The 16535-nt window shown below is 48.9% G+C and overlaps 1 protein-coding gene across 33 annotated transcripts in view; it reads right to left on the bottom strand.

Annotated features, from left to right (window-relative positions):
* Positions 1-16535, bottom strand: part of LOC118124678 (microtubule-actin cross-linking factor 1) — a 174444-nt gene that overhangs the window by 10517 nt on the left and 147392 nt on the right. For 22 of the 33 annotated variants that reach the window (XM_047344265.1, XM_047344279.1, XM_047344269.1 and 19 more), the window contains 30 exons: positions 14359-14520; positions 14074-14244; positions 12570-12736; positions 11710-11869; positions 10786-11112; positions 10292-10376; positions 9664-9890; positions 9111-9317; positions 8789-9016; positions 8477-8695; positions 8175-8378; positions 7334-7342; positions 6259-6484; positions 5025-5251; positions 4815-4937; positions 4611-4712; positions 4403-4504; positions 4043-4216; positions 3718-3873; positions 3261-3458; positions 2862-2990; positions 2255-2437; positions 2015-2170; positions 1698-1904; positions 1496-1615; positions 1238-1407; positions 998-1157; positions 717-911; positions 351-623; positions 9-197 (listed from right to left, as the gene is read on the bottom strand). In XM_047344265.1, the coding sequence (XP_047200221.1) occupies positions 9-197; positions 351-623; positions 717-911; positions 998-1157; positions 1238-1407; positions 1496-1615; positions 1698-1904; positions 2015-2170; positions 2255-2437; positions 2862-2990; positions 3261-3458; positions 3718-3873; positions 4043-4216; positions 4403-4504; positions 4611-4712; positions 4815-4937; positions 5025-5251; positions 6259-6484; positions 7334-7342; positions 8175-8378; positions 8477-8695; positions 8789-9016; positions 9111-9317; positions 9664-9890; positions 10292-10376; positions 10786-11112; positions 11710-11869; positions 12570-12736; positions 14074-14244; positions 14359-14520 (5256 nt within the window). The remainder of the gene's footprint in view (positions 1-8; positions 198-350; positions 624-716; positions 912-997; positions 1158-1237; positions 1408-1495; positions 1616-1697; positions 1905-2014; positions 2171-2254; positions 2438-2861; positions 2991-3260; positions 3459-3717; positions 3874-4042; positions 4217-4402; positions 4505-4610; positions 4713-4814; positions 4938-5024; positions 5252-6258; positions 6485-7333; positions 7343-8174; positions 8379-8476; positions 8696-8788; positions 9017-9110; positions 9318-9663; positions 9891-10291; positions 10377-10785; positions 11113-11709; positions 11870-12569; positions 12737-14073; positions 14245-14358; positions 14521-16535) is intronic. The other 11 variants (XM_047344266.1, XM_047344270.1, XM_047344290.1 and 8 more) reach the window with 3 other exon arrangements.

Here is a 16535-nt window from a genome sequence, read left to right as displayed (position 1 = left end):
AAACCCACCTGATGCTCTGTGATGAGGGATTTGACTTGTGTGATGTCCTGAGGAAGCGAGTCTGCGTCTCTCTGGACCAACGTGGTCTCGGCCCACTGTAGCCACGACAACAGCTCCTCCAGCAGGTTGGCGTTGTTCAGCACTTCGGTCAGAGCCGTCTCCAGCCGCTGCTCGTGCTGCTTAGCCCACGTCAGCACCTGGAGAGAGAAGAGTTGGTCACCAGAGGAAATCAATTATCATGTTAGTTTTCACAGATCTGGTTAAATAACTCACAAGAAACCAGAAACTGACAGGAAACAGAATCCTGACGGCTCTGACCTTCGGCCTCAGCCTGTCCCTCCGTCACTCACCTCCTCAAAACGCGCCCTGATGATGGTGATCCAGTGTTTGATGGTGGTGATGGAGTCCGGGTGACACAGAGTCAGGATGGACTCCCCCATGCCGGCGGCCTTGTTGACGCCCCCCCTCTTCTCCTCCACGGTGCCCATGAAGTCACGATGTGTGTGCAGCAGCGCCTGCAGAGTCTCCGCCTCTTCCGGAAGGACGCCGCGGAAACGAAGCGTCTGCTCCGCCTCCGAGAGCCACTCCAGGAGGACCTGCACCGCCGTGCGGAACTCCTCCGCCTGACGGAGAACAAGAACAGAGGGACATGAGCGTCACTGGATGATGACTGGATGTTGAGGTTTACACTTTGACGCCGCAGCTTCTCCTCTGACCTGTTTGAGCGCATGCTGGAGGCGGGTCTGCTTGGTGACTGACAGGGCGCACACTGTGTCCCAGCGGTTGCTCAGCTCCTGCAGCTGCACTTTGACCCAAGCCGTGTCATCGCGACCCGTCTCGATCAGATCCCGAGCCGAGCGCCTCAGGGCCTGGATGCTGCCGGTTCTCTTACCCAGCTCCTTCTGGAAACCCTGGAGGTTTGGACATTAGACGGTGTTATGAAAGAAGAAGCTGTTTAAAGGAGCTGCTCATCATCAGTGCTGTTTAGTGCACACACCTTATGTGTGTCCATGAGGTTGGACACAAGATCCAGGTCTCCGTGGACGGGCTGGTCTTCAGCCAGCTGAGGTTCCACTCGGTACAACCAGTCGACAAGAGCCTGGAGAGCCTCCGCGAACTGACCTGAAAACAGCAGCGCTTCCTCCAGCTTGTGTTGTCTGGATGGAGCAGAGAGGAGATATTAATCATCGTGTGTTTCCTCGTTCAGAGCTGTGACGAGTGAGCGGATCCTCCGTACCTCTCCACGCTCTTTCCGCAGACGGTGTCCCACTTGTCTCGGACTTCTCCCACCAGGTGATCCAGTCTCTGGGTGTCTGCCGGCAGCTGGGCCTTGTCCCTCATGGCCCTCCCTGACCTCACTGTGGTGTCGTACACTGGCTGCTTCGAGCCCAGAGCTTTCTGGAACTCCTGTGTGCGTTCGCAAGGGAAACAGAGTTGTAGACGGAAAGAATTTGAAATACTAACCTCATGTAAACAGAGGAATGGCCGACAGTACCTTGTGTTTGGTCAGTTGTATTTTGATCTTGTCCGGCTCGTTGGAGATCTCCAGCTCCGAGTCCAGTCTTTTCTCAGCTTCCTCCAGCCAGTCGGTCAGCTTCCTCCACGCCTCATGGAACTACACAGAGTTTTACACAGTCACATTCACCCGTTCACACACACACACACATCACACCTCTGTTCGTGAATCCGTTTCATACCTGCTTGGCTCGCTTGCGGGCCTCATCGAGGTGGCGGCCGCGGTCCAGCGACCTCTGCACCAGCTTGTCCCAGCGTGCCTGGACGCTGAGCAGCAGGTTTTTGATGAGCACCACGTCCTGCTTCAGGCTGGCAAAGCGAAGCTGAGAGCCGGCCTTCTCCAGAGCCAGGACCTGGTCTCTGTGGGTGTTCACCTCGTTCACAAACACCTGGAAGCACACGAGAGACGTGGAGAATGTGTCAGGGACAGTAAGCACATGATCAGGTTAAACATCTGTTCGACAGTATTTCCCACGACTGGATTATATTGAGGATCTACCTTGTGCTCATCGATCTGGAAGAGGACCGTGTCCAGGATGAGGCTCGGGGGCTGGGCCATGTTCAGGGTCTGTTCAGCCTGGGTCAGCCAGTTGATGGTGTCCTGCAAAGACGTCTGGAAGCCTGTCGCCAAGGAAACAGCCTCCTCCAGTTTTCCCTGTGAAGCAAAGTTCAAAGTTTACAATAAAACGACGGAACAGAAAAAGAACAGATAAGGAAGATCGTTAAGTCTCAGTCTCACCTTGCGGTCCTCCATCTTGGTGTTGAGGCTGGCCCACTTGTTCTGCAGCATGCCCAGGTTCTGCTGGGTCTGGGTGGTACCGAGTCCTGCTTCCTCTCCTCCTCGGGCCAGCAGCATGGACTCTCCCTGATCCAGCAGGCGATGGTACTGGTCCCCTCGCGGAGTCAGCTGAGCCTGAAGCTCCTGGAGACAGAAGAGACGTGCGGGACAATGGCTGCTGTTAAACTTTCATAGCCACCATATGTCGAGTGTCTCCATTTAACCAGATGAGCCTGTGCGAGCTAATACTCGGCTCCACGAGATCGTGCCGAAAACTTTGCTCGTAAAAACTTTTATGTGCTCTTAAAAGCTGTTAATGACGATGTTGTCTGGACACTTAATCAGCTGTTTACAGTCGGCCGCTCAACATAAGAATGTGATTAACGACAGGAAACATTTAACGTGTGATTCGACAAACTTACACATTATAACTTGTAATTGCCTATTCACACAAAAACATTTCTTTGTGTTAACTGATACAAGACGTTTCTGTTCTTGCAGCGAACCCTGTGTTTGTGTCTACTGTGCATGACACCGTGTCTAGAGGTGCGATGCGACTCTCTGGTACCATGTGCTGCTGGAGCTGCTCCCTGGCCGTCTCGGGGAGGCCGCCGGTTGGCTTGGCGGCAGACAGCTGGCTCTCCGTCCTCCTCAGCCACTGGAGGAACTCCTCCAGCTCACCGTGGAAACCTTCAGCCTGCGGGAGAACGAGGTCAGAATGAACTCTAAGCTTCACCTTCAAAATGTGTTAAAACAGTACAGCAGAAGCTTTTCATCATAACGGTTTTACTTAATACAAATAGTGTGGTTAATCGATCTTTTAATCTTACATATTACCTTTGCTTTAGTTTTTGCCCATTTGTACATTTGTCCATTTGTTTCTCAGCAGGATTACGCAAAAACTACCACATGGATCTTTACAAAACTTGGTAAAAGGGTGAATATATTAAAATCACTGTGTCAGTACCTGGTGCAGAGCGGCCTCCAGTAGCTTCTGCCGCTCCTGCGTCCTGAGCAGGAGGTTCTCCCAGCTCTGGTTGAGCTTCTCCAGCCGATCCCGCAGGTGACTGGCTTCATCGCCAGGCGAGGACTCCAGCAGCTCAGCGGCGGCACCGCTCACAGTCTCCACCGTGGCATAATGGGACAGCACGTCATTACGCAAAACCTGGGACCGAGAGGAGGGAGGAAGACGCTTGTTACACACGGAACTGAATCTGAACAGGAGCAAGTAGTAGTTTATATGCAAAGAGCAAAGCTGAACGGAAGATTGTGGAGGTTAAAATAAGTTTATTGTGAAAAGTCTCGTTTAAAGAAACAGCCTCTTTTCAAACCGGTTTAAATATAACCTGATCAAGAAGAAGAGGAGTTGGGGAAAAAAAACAGAAGAAGTCTCAGTTTTTCCAGTTTGCATTTAGAACACGTACGTGGTGTTTGGCCAGCTCGATTTCGATGGCCTTGGGGTCAGAGCTGACTGGTCGCTGTGTGTCCAGGGTGGTGTGTGTGTGGCTCAGCCAGCCCTGCAGCTCAGACAGGGCGTGCTGGAACTGACCCAGAGCCAGCAGGGCAGCCTCCAGCTTGTGCTGTGGTGGGAAAAAGACAGAAGAGCGGGATTAAAAATAGGAGCTAGAATATTCTGACTGTAATGAGAAGCAGCTGTCAGATGCACGCAGGCCGACAGAAACCAACACAGATAAAGGCTCAGTGAGAGTCTCAGTGCGGTTCTAAGGGGGGGGGAACTGGTTCCATTACCTGTCTCTGGTTAATCTTATCACCCAGGTTCTCCCACAGGTGGCGCAGCTCGGTGAGCGGCTCCTGGATCATGTCCCTGTCGGTCTGGTCGGACACTTTCTTCAGCATCAGCTCCCCCTGGTGGCACAACTTCTCCATGTCGATCTGCTGCTGGTAAACCTCCACCTTGTACAGCTGCTCGGGGCGAACGGGGGAGGGGGGATGAGGAGAGAGCGGAGGAAAAGAGTGGATGGAAGTATTTTATTAGTTCTGGACACAAAGATGAGCACAGGGAATTCAAAACTATAAATATGGACAGATACAGTATATCAAATCTTTAGTTTCTAGGAAAACAGCTTGCAAGTAAAGTTTGGTCATTACCTTGAGCTCTTCAATCTGCTGCTTCACGGTTCCCTGCTCAGTTCCCACAGTCGACATGTCGCACAGCTTGATCACCGCATTGTCCAGGTAGTCAAACATGGACTGGAAGTGAAACAGAGAGACACAGGTGAGCTGGTGCAGAGACAGCATCCTTTACAAAGGGTGTGAAGAAAGATATGCTTGGCTTCTTTGTCTGTGGGGAACCAACCTGCAGCGCGTCCTGGTACTGCACAGAGGCCGTCATGGCCTCCTCCAGCCGCTCCATCCTCTCCCTCCAGGTCCGGTTCAGACCCTCCCAGGCAGCATTCATCTGAGAGGAGGACAGAGTTATATGAGTGGGCACGAAAACATTAGAATCATTTCTCTCTGTCCTTTTTTAATCTTCTCCAGTCACTGAATGTCTTAATCTCACCTCATCGATGGTTTTCTTGACTTCAGGTTTCTCAGTTTCTCCACAGGCGAAGATGAGGTCAGCCCCGAGGGTCCTGACGAACTCCAGCTCCTCCCTCAGGCCGTCTGTCTCTGCCTTGATGGCCTAATCGAAGAAGAGGAAGAACTCACTCACACCAGAGCCCCTCTACATATCTACATGTGTATTTACAGATCTCCTCTCCCTCCGTACCTCAGCAGCCTCGATCTGTTGCTTGATGAGCGAGGGGTCCACACCGGGGTCCTCCAGCTCCCTCACGATATCTTGGGAGTCTCGGAGCGTGCTTAGCAGCGCCGCCACGTCAGACCAGAATTTCCCAGCCACGTCGAGGACGTCGTTCAGCTTCCCCTCCCTCTCCTCGGCACGCTGCCGGATCTCATCCCACAGCGAGCGCAGGCGCAGGAGGCGGGAGCGAACGGCTGGAGGAGCGAGGGGAGGAGAGTCGCAGGGTTTAAACCAAGATTTCAGATGATTTTAACAAGAACAACATTGTTTTCTCTGCTTTGCCATCTAGTGCCCGGGCCCGGTCAGCGAACTCCCTCCTCAGTCCCACTGTCGCTGCACAGTGGTTCATTCAGCTTCATGACATGCGGAGGGCTCGAGGGCATCACAGCACAACGCTCTGTGCTCAGCGGTTCAACAGAGACGCTTGTGTTTTGTTTCACGATGTGTTGGCGTTTGGAACAAGTATGCAGGAGCGCTGGGCTGGTTGTGTGATTTGACACTTGTTCGCCCGCTGGCTGCGAGGAGCACAAAGATGTTCTTTCCTCACTTGATCGCTCAGTCAGTGAATCAGTTGAACTCAAGCCCCGAGACATCTTAGTATTTTCCCCTCAGACTACAGAAGCCTGTTTATGACCCAGTACAACTTCAACTCACCCTTTGTGCCAGATATAGTATTTTAATATTTCACTTAAGTGAAACCACAACTATCAGAGACACACGCGGAAGATTTGACTGTGCTCAGTTATTTACTTAATAATTGGTCGCATTTTAGTTTCTTTTTCTGCCAAACGTCCTTTATTATGTACATAAAACAAATCAACCTTTAAAGATACTGAAACACACCGAAATTGTTCGCTTTAAACTAAATTATATGACTGTTATTTGATCAAAAACACAATAATGTTGGTTTTAATATCATATTTATTACCAAATGTATTTAAAAAGTAAGTTTATGGGTTGAACACGGCTCATGACGCCACCTAGTGTTTCAAACGGTCTCGGACCCTGCAGGGACGATGCTTGCATTGAGTCTCTATGACATGACATCAATATATTAATATATTGAATTGAATTCCAGGTAGAGACACTTTATCCAACACTTTAAAAACAATACTCTTCAATAGAATAAAGTGAGATAATGAATGTCTGGGTTGAACCCCCTGTTTAACCCATGATGTGCTTGTCAATCACTGTCACTCACCCTGAGCAGCAGGATCGTCCCGGGCCGCCCGTCCGATGAGCTCCTCTCCGCGGGCACAGAGGGCGGAGAAGCTCGGCAGCAGCTTGTCCAGCTCCAGGCCCTGAGCGCGGTGCTCCGCCAGCTGCTCCCTGATCTTGTCCACCTCCGCCGCCACCGGGGGCGGCGACCTCAGCCGCTGCACCGCCCCCTCCAGGGTCTCCAGCAGGGGATCCATCTTGTCGTGAAACTGAGGACGGAGGGAGAGGCGGAGGGAAACGTTGTGAGGAAGAGGAGGAGAGAGAGAGTGTGTGGAGGCTGCTGGGTTTCTCAAAATCTGTGTGACATTTTGAAAGTGGGAAAATACTGATATATTATGTGGGTGTTCGTCCGTCTGTGGCCGACTCTACTAACTTTGAGGGTTTTAAAAATTACAGACTCAACAGATAAGAGAAGATTAAAATTGAAGCCTTGTGGTTCATCGGTGTAATATCTCAGTATTTCACTTTCATCGTGTCATCCAGGTTGAGCTGGACGTGATCTACCACACAACAGGGAGCTATGAAGACAGTTGAGTCCACTCTAAAGGACTCGAGAGACATTTTGGACAGGATCTAAAAACGTCTTTACACTTCTGAGTGAAGTAAAAATACGTGATCACAAAAAAAAACTGTTTCATCTAGGCACAACGGGAATGTTTCTTTTGATACAACAGGACGACTATGACTGAATCGAGTCTAAATCTGAGACTGAAACAATCACTGGAAAGCTTGTCTCAGTTTTGGACTTAATTCAAGAGGACATCCGGACACAGAGGGAACCGTTCCCTAACAGATCTAGATCAGACTCGTGGTTACTTAGGCAAACACATGATTTGGATCAATGTTGAGATCAGTGAAGCCACAGTCGAGATTTAAGTGATTTCTTTAGAGAAATGTATAAACAGCATGAATCCAGACTTCACTTAAAACCACAAGTGACATTATTATTAGTATCTTGATGAATGAATGAGTTTAGTGGCTTCACACGTTCCGTTAATTGACCAAATCACGTGTCGTAACCACAGCCTCAGGTTGACGTGGTCAGTCTGTGGTCTTACCTCTACCAGCTGGGTGATTGCAGTGAGCAGTGACCATGGAGCAAATGGTGACGGGTGGGTGGGTGGGGGGGGGCAACACACACAGCACATCCACAATGAACGAGGGATGGGACGGAGGAGGTGACGGGTTGCACGGACGAGTGACGATGATGAGGGAGATTAGGGATTAGGTTAAAGGATGAGGAAGGAGAGACAAGGACGTTTAGGGTGGAGATGAGGGATGAGAACAAGGTGATGCAGGTGGGGAGCAACACGTGGATCAGTTTGAAGGGAGCGGAGGGTGGAAAAACAATTCAATGAGTTAAATCAGAGACATGCATACAGTACAAAACGTCTGGTAATATCCAAGTGGAAAGAAAAACTAAAATAAAACTAGGACGAATGAAGACATGGTGCGATAAAGAAGAAAGTCTGGATGATAACATTTGTTCTAGGTATGTTTAGTCATGTGAAACAAGACTCGTTCTCTTTCTAATATAATGAAATGTGACCTCGACTGAACTTGTGATGCTACACAATAAATCCTCGTTATCATTCGGTGTCAAACATGCAACAGAGACACAAACACAGTCACATGAACCTCGTGCTGTTTAGTAATGACATCTCTGTTTTTTCATGTGGGGCAGCAGACACTACATAAAGGGCTGTGAACAGTATTTATTAAAACATCTTCTATCTCCACTGGTATCACAAGGTTTTAAGTTAATAAACATCTTCAGTTCAGGGAGAAAAATGTCATTTAAGTTTGACCGAGTTGTGTTGAAGTCTGTAAATAATAACACTTATTAGACCCAGGTCTGCAGTTGTAACACTGAGCCTCAAACAGGGAGCAGGGCCGTACCTGTGCAGACTGGGACACGGCCTCGTCCAGCGCTGTAGCTCGACCCTTCACCTCCTCTTTAATGGCCAGGTAGCGTTTCTCGGACTTGGTGTAGCGCTGCGTCACCGTCGCCGCCTCCTGGAGGCTGAGCTGGGCCAGCTGGGGTCCGATCTTCAGCAGCTTGTCGATGTGGGGCTTGTGCTCTGCGATCGACTCCCTCAGGAGCTGGAGAGGAAACAAGGGGGAACGTGGAAATGAAGTGAACGTTCGGATCAACGTCTCAACAGTGAAAGAAAAGTGTGAGACTTTAAATCCTCTCTCACTCTCATCTGGTCTTGTTGCAGTCGGAGAGCGTCTGTGTCGATGGCTGGTGGTGGCAGCTGGCTGATGAGGGTTTCGGTCTCGCCCAGCCACGGCTCCAGTTCCTCGTATGTTTCCCAGAACCGAGCCACCAGAACCTGAGCCTGCTCCAGAGCTGAGAACCGCTCGCTGTGGTTGTGGCTCACGGCTTCGTAACGAGCACTCAGAGAATCTGTCTTTACCTGGAGGAGCGAGTGGAGACACACAGATATTAAAAACCTCCCTCAGATGATTTGTTACTTCCCCCTCATGCAGCTCGTCCATCAGCGACTCACCATGAGCGCATCCTTCTGAGCGTCACTGCAGGTTTCCAGGATTTCATCCCTGGTGTTGAGGAGCTGATCCACGGTGTCTTTGTGCCGGATGATGTCGATGTTGAAGGCCCTCTGCACCTGCAGCTGAGCCACGGTCACGTCCGGCTCCAGACTCAGGGGCCCCAGGGACGCCAGCTTGCGCTCGGTCTCCCCGACCCAGGCCCGCTCTGCATCCACGGCCTCTTCATACTGGAGGAGGAGGAGGAGGAGACGTTTAAAAACCTGATGTCATTTAAAAAACAAACTGAAAATGTGTGTTTGTGGGTGAAACTGCCTGCAGCACCTGCTGAGACCTCTGGATGGCAGCTTGCACCAGCTTCACACGCTGAGTGATGGTTTCATCGGCCTGGCGATACCGCTGGTTGCCGTCAGCGACCAGGCGGTCCAGGCCTTCTCTGGCTCGCCACGGCACCAGGTCGAGCAGAGCGTTGCCCACCTCGTTGACCGTGTCCAGCACCAGGCGCTTCTCTGCCGACACTTTCTTCAGCTCCTGTGAAAGTCGAGGATTCGTTTAACAAAACAAAAGCTGCAATCAGATGAAAACATTTAATTCATATAACTAAATAGAACCAGTGTATCTTTGTTTCTTTGCTGTTACTGAGGCTGCTTTGATTTTATTATGTGGGACAGTAGCTGCAAATGAAATGACAATAATCCTTTCAACAGCTTTTAGAAGCTTATTGAGCTCAGAGAAATCAATGTTTCTATGGCAACGCCGACAGTGGAACAGCTGAAAATATTATTACAGACTGGAATCAACACAATAGCTGCTCTCTTCGTGCTCGGGGAGAAAACGAAGGTGCCATCACAAACATAAACTGGATCTATCCTCCCACCTTCTGCCTCTCCTGATAGGCCGGTGAGGCGTCGGGCTCCACGTTGTTGAGCTCCGCCTCCACGCCGTCCAGCCACTGGTTGATGTCGTCGTGCGCGCTGGCGAATCGCGTGGCGAGCTGCAGGGCCTGCTCCAGGGTGCGGAGGGCCTTGCTGCTGCCGGCCGTCATCTCAGCATAGCGAGACTTGATGCCGTCCAGCTTCTCCTGGATCAGGAGAACCTCCTCACCTGCAGAGCGACACACGGGTCAGTTAGAGGAGGTGAGAACTGACGTGGAAGGTCCTGATGCCGCTCGCCACCACAGCGTTTGGTCTAAACATGTAAATACGACAGTAGAAACACGGAGTGTGTGCGGACCGGGCAACAAGCCTCCACATGGTCTCTAATATCCTGATCTGTGGAGGGAGCAGATGTTTCAGTTTGGTTCACCGCTGATCTGAAAATATGTGGTTTGGACGTGAAACTACAAGGAAAACAGTGTTTGAGCGTCTAATGTGTTTCTGTTGCTGAGCCTGGACTTCAAGTTTCACAATCTTTGCTTTTGGAAACATAGGATCTCAACCTGTTTCTGATCATGGATGCTGAAAAGTCAAAAGCTAACACAATAAAAAACAACAGTGTGATGTTACCTGTGGTCTGCTTGAGCAGAGCTTGTCCGTTCTTGATGGCCTGGTCCACTGTTTTCTTCCTGCTCACGATCTCTTCATTCAGAGACTGAGCGAAGACAAAGAATCAAAGTTCACACACGTCAGGATGAAAAGTGTTAAAACAACAATCCTGAACAACAACAAGGGAAACTTTTCAGTAGCTCTTCCAAAAGTGTTGAAGTGACGAGTGTGTTTCAAATCTGTTCTTTATTCTCATAATCCCACGGCTCATATGAGTTTCAGGCTGCAGGTAATTATTATTTGGTCTCAATCTTTCGTGAATAAGTTTCCCACCACAAAGTGTTTATGGTTTAAACTCATTTAAAACGTGTGCAGACGTGTTTCAGTCGGAGGGAAACACCGTCACCGTCCTTCTGTCCTCACGTCCTGGCTTCACCTGAGCTTCGTGGTTAAACTGTGAAATATTGAGCTTCCATTACATTTCTTTGTCGTTCATTGTGTTGACGAAGTCGTACCAGAGTGTGTTTGTGCTGCTCGGCCAGCAGCTGAGGCTGGTAGTTCTGGACGGAGACCTGACCGAGCCTCTGAGCAACCTCAGCCAGCCAGTTCAGCACCTCTACCTCGTCCTCTCCAAACAGCTGAGCGTTGGCCAGCGCCTGCTCCAATAGGCCCGCGCGCCTCGAGGACCAATCCGTGAGCTCCGAGTGACCCGACCTCACCGCGCCCACGCGCTCGTTCAACCAATCACGGTCCGCCGCGCAGCTGAGCGGGGTCAGCGATTGGCTGAGGGACTCGAGGTGGTCAACCTCGGCTTCTCTCGAGGACACATCCTCTTGGATCGCCTGGGAAGTGTACGTGTGTGTGTGTATATCAGTGTGTGTGTATATCTGTGTGTGTGTGTGTGTGTGTGTGTGTTTTATAGGAAGATGAAGAAAAGTGAGAAAACAAAAGCAAAACAACGGAAAAAACAGATAAAATAATATGAGGATGCAAATGACAAAATCATAGATGAACAGGAAATCATAAACATCAATGGATGAATGAGACGAACAACTTAAATAAAATCCAGGAACTCAACTTAAATGAATAAATAAAAACTTAATGCAGAAGTGAAGGAGTTTGAGTTGTAAATAAATGTTTGTTGGTTGTTGTGGATCTTTGTTTCCACCGAGTTACACTAAATAAATGAAGTTGTATTTTAAGTTTCCTTTATGTATACGGGTGTCTGTGTTTTCCCTTTGATTCCTCAAACATCTGGAATCTAATATGTAAAGTTGATAAGTTGAACCTGACATGAAGGGAAACGTAGATTGACGAGTCTGCGACTGAGAGGATTTCTTTGAGTCTTAACATTTTCTTTTCTTGATGCCACAACCTGAAGTAAGAACACCTGCGCAGCCAGAGATCCGGTCTCTGTCACCGGGGGGGCCGGACCGTACCTTGTGCTTGGTGATCTGCTGGGAGATCTTGGCCGTCTGGGTGCCCATGGGCTCCGCGGAGCTCAGGCGTCGCTCGGTGGCGCTCAGCCATTCTCCCAGTGGCTCCAGGGCTTCGTGGAAGTGAAGAGCCAGAACCTGCAGCTCCTCCAACTGCCGCTGCCTGAGGGACGAGAGGGAGGGGGGAGGGGGGGTGATGAGGATACCAGGAGAATAGGAGGAGGAGGTCCAGAGCTTTTATTGGCGTGTTATTGCTTTCACCCGCTCACTCGCTGCTTAAATGGGGCCTGACTTTGTGTCACACGGCTGCCAGGTGAATTTCATAAGCTGATCAAATGAATTATGTGTGTTTGAGACAGACGTGTTTTAATATCGTTCCTAAGAACGAGCTGCCAGGCATAAAGAATGTTGTCAACACTTTTAATAAGGATTCGATTTTTAAATGTGATCTGCGTGTTTGTCCCCAAACGAAACCAACGGTCCCGAATGAAGGGAAAAGCCTTAAAGAGATTTAATTAAGTTCAGCAGGACAACATGCTGTTAATGTACGATCACTGATATAAACACATATTTACAGTGATACTGTCTTTGCTTTTCCAAATGATAAAGTTGAAATTTGTGCTGTTTTGTGTCTAAATCCAGCACAAACTGAAATCCCCCAAAAGGTCAGGATTATCCCCGGCTGCCATACGATACCTCTTCATAATTAGTTCAGTGGAATTCCTTTCTTTTCTCACTGCACAGAGAGGTCAGAGGTCAAATCGGCGATGACAGATGATTGTTTGACACTTGAGCTTTATGCCCACGTCCTCCTCAGCCCCGAACCCAGCCCCCCCCCCCGACCTTGTGTAAAGGACACTGACCTGGCGCTGGCCTTGTCCAGCAGCTCGGTCCATCTCTCTGCCAGCTTGTGGAGCTGAGTCTGGATCTTCTCTCGGTCCTGGGTGTCGGCCGTGGCTGCGATCCTCTCGCCCTCAGCTCGGATCATCTCCACGGTCGGTCGCCGGTCGTCCAACAACCTCTGGAGCAGCTGCAGGAAGACAAACACACGGTATTGGTGCAACTGTGCAAGAGGGTATTTCTACAGGAGGTGCTTCTAATATTCAGTCTCACATGACACCATAAAATAATATAAATATAAACCGCAGCCTCACTAATGACTATTGAGTTGGACTGAACATTATAAGTTTCATAAAGGTATAAAAACAACTTGAACAAAAACAAATAGTGTTTTAACTTGAGACTAAAACAAATAAGTGTGGATGAAATATGTGGAATTTAGAAAAACAGTTGAAGTATCCTGTGGCAGAACAAAGCTTCGTAAGATGGTATTTGTGTCAGAGAGAAAGTTAATAAGTAAAAAAGTAAAGTAACAGATATTCCCTCCCCCTGGTGAGCTATCTTTATTAATCAATAGCTCTTTAAACTTTCCATCAGTGCTTCAGGAAATAACTGAGGTCAGGAGATATCTTTTGAAAAGTTTGTTTTACACATGAATTATTAACGGTTTATTCCACTTCTAGAAAGAAAGATATGAAGCAAACTTTCATTCACTTTACTCAGGACCTGTTAAAAAGCAACACACAGGAAGCTACTTCCTTCCCGCTTTAGATAGCGACCCCCCCCGGTATGAACTGGTCCTCACTGCTCGCTTCATCTCTGGAATTCACTTCTCTACAGTTAACTCTCCTTTAAGCCAAACACTGACACCGCTCTCGGTCACGGACGTAAACACTTGTGATTGATCGCTGGTCAAGACTGGAGCTCTCTGATGTGTACAAACACAGGAAGTGTATGCAGGATAAACAGGGAAAAGAAGTGTGTGTGTGCGTGTGTGTGTGTGTGTGTGTGTGAAAACAATACGAATCCACCATGCGTGCATGGGTCTGTTTTTATGCCAGTGTGACTGGCAGACGGTCAACTGGGACCGTTTGGATGCCAGGCAGACAGATCATTGACTGTGTGTGTGTGTGTGTGTGTGTGTGTGTGTGTGTGTGTGTGTTCTTGTCATTCAAACATCTACTGTTTGTGGTGAAAGGACACTGAGGACATCTGAATATCAATGTTTGAATTCAAACTCTGATAAATGGGGGATTTGGTGTTTTCATGAAAACATAAACAAACGAAAGTGGAAACTTGAATGTTTCACTCTTCTGTGTCTGAAAGTTCAAACACAGAAGAGTGGGCGGCAGACGTTAAGAACTCGAAAGGTCAAATCCGAAACTGGAAAATGTGAGCAGGCTGAAAACCAGTCCTCATCAAACTGTGACCTGAAGATATAAAATACCTGAAGTGTTTTATTTCACTGTTCAACACGGTTTCTGAAAAGACATTAATATATTATATATCTCTTCATCTTCGTTGTACCTTTTGTTCTTGGATCTGGGCCTTGACCACACGGTACTCTGCCGACGGAGGCTTCTGATTGGCCACCAGCTCCTCTGTGTCGCTCAGCCAACTTAGCAGAGGCTCCAGAGCATCCTGAAATTTCCCACAATGCAACAGAGCCTCCTGCAGCTGGGCGATCCGCTCTGCCACCTGAACACAGGAGAGACAAATCCCACCTTTATGACCCACATGTCAAACTAAAGCCAACAACGGACTCTTTGATTCCATATCTCTTAATCAATATAATAATCTCAGGTGTCGTACCCTCTTGTTGAACGAGTTCCATCGGAGGTTGGTGGTCTCCAGGTCGTGCTCCAGCGCCTGCGTGTCCGTGTGTTTGGCGGCGCTCTGGATCAGACCCTGACCCACCGCGTTGACGTGCTGCAGCTTGGGTTGAATGCTGTCCACCTGTTCTCTCTCCACAGCCTGGGGACACAGATAGAGACACGGGGGGGGGGGGTTAATTGGTTGGTTTATTGACTCCCTGCATCACAAGTGAATGAATAACATCAGAAGAGGGAAGAGAAGACGTGTGCATGAGGGGAAGTGGCCCACGCTGTCAGAAATACACCACACATTCAGTCTGCATGACGACAAATGGAAGTGAACTGTGCCACACTGTGCACCTACATATAGAAGTGAGTCGTTATTGGGGGCTGAGAGACAGACGGAGGGATGTGCAGAGATAAGAGAGGAGTGGGAGACAGGAAGAGAGCCGGAGGGAGGAGGGAGGAGGGAAGGAGGGAAGGAGGGAAGGAGAGGAGGGGAGAGAGGGGATTACAGGGATTAGCGGGTTAGACGAGTGAGGGGACGGCTGGAAAAGGCTGAGTCGACAACACACACACACACACACACACACATTGTGGAGTACACTAACACAATTGCATGAGTGCACACAACCTTCACTTAAATCACACCCAACACGACACACACACACGGACCTACAGCAGCACACACACCCCAAACACACGTGTGTGGGGCTGGAGCCATCTTGTGATGACAATAGGAGCAGCCATGCGACACTTAACGAAACCAGACTCGACTTCACTGAGCGAAAAAGACGGAGCAGCGACCAACTCACGTCTCTCACAGAGAAACTGGGCCACGCATGTGTCGGTGAAGGTGTTTGAAGGTCGGTCCGGGGGGGGGGATTCATCCACAGCCATTCAATCTAAATGTATTTCTCCAGTTGTATTTTAAATACAGCTACAAAATTTACAATCATAAGTCATCAAAGTCGTGGCTTCACAGTGAAGGACGACACTCAGATGAATTCAAGGGTCCGACCGCGGCCCCCAGTTACACAACTTAAAGTCATATTGAACATTTCTTAAATCGCTGAACCATAAAATCTTCTCCAGTGTGTAAATGTTGTTTTTTTCAGTAGTCTGGTTTTCTCTACTTAGAGGAAAAACAACCCCATAACCTTCAGCTAATGCAATAAATGTCAGGGGGAAAAACATTGGGCTGAATTCCTGTAAACCGTCCTGTTATACCAAACACTTTGCCAAATCCACAAAACAACTTCGTCAGTTCCACCACTTCGGCGACCGGTGGAAACGCTGTGGACGACCGCAGGGGAAATTCTTTTCTTCTGGTCATTTCTGAAACACAATCACATCAATCGGGGGTCCGCAGCAGTGATGTGGGGCCTCGCCGACATGGAAACATGTCTTGACATTCAGAAGAGAGCCACAGAGGAAGAATTAGAGCCGGCGGTTTGTAACGCTGCAGCGGCCAAACCCCAAAGGCCACACAAAGAGTCGGGAGCAACACACAAATACCCAGACGTGTTCACACGCCGAGGACACACAGTTTGGGTAAATACAAAGCCTGAGCACAAATATCTGGTGTGACTGAGGAGGGTGAAGTTAAAGTGAAGGAAGAGAACAATGAGAAAGTTGATTTCAATTGCAATCCTGGATTCGCCCGCTGATCCAGATCCAGACCAAAATGAAATACGCTCTTTCCCGACCTATAACACGTCCTTCCACCAAGTTCTGTGGTAGTTCATCCAAGTACGTTTTGCAGTTTGTTGCATCATTAATGACGTTTTGTTCATTATATTCAGTCAAATCCAACAAGCGGCAAACGGACGAACAGTGAACCTCAACGATTCAGCGTGTTTCAGCAGGTTTCAGTGAATCCAGACTAAACACTGTAGTGACTCCTGCAGATGGGTCATAATCAACGGGTTCACAGGTTTGTGCTCCTGTTTTAAATATGGCATCAAACTATAGGTTATCCATGCCAAGGCTTTGTGTGTGTGTGTGTGTGTGTGTGTGTGTGTGTGTGTGTGTGTGCGTGTGTAAAGTGTGCATCAACGAGCGTAATTATGTGTGTGTGGAAAAGAAATGATTAAGTGTTCTGTAGGTATGAATCTCTGTGCAAGATTAAATATGAATGAGCAGTGTGCACAGTGTGTGTGTGTGTGTGTGTGT

Source organism: Hippoglossus stenolepis, chromosome 17 (genome assembly GCF_022539355.2).
Source record: "Hippoglossus stenolepis isolate QCI-W04-F060 chromosome 17, HSTE1.2, whole genome shotgun sequence".
NCBI lineage: Eukaryota > Metazoa > Chordata > Actinopteri > Pleuronectiformes > Pleuronectidae > Hippoglossus > Hippoglossus stenolepis.
Note: the sequence above shows the minus strand (reverse complement) of the source record. Positions and strands in the feature narration are given on the sequence as shown.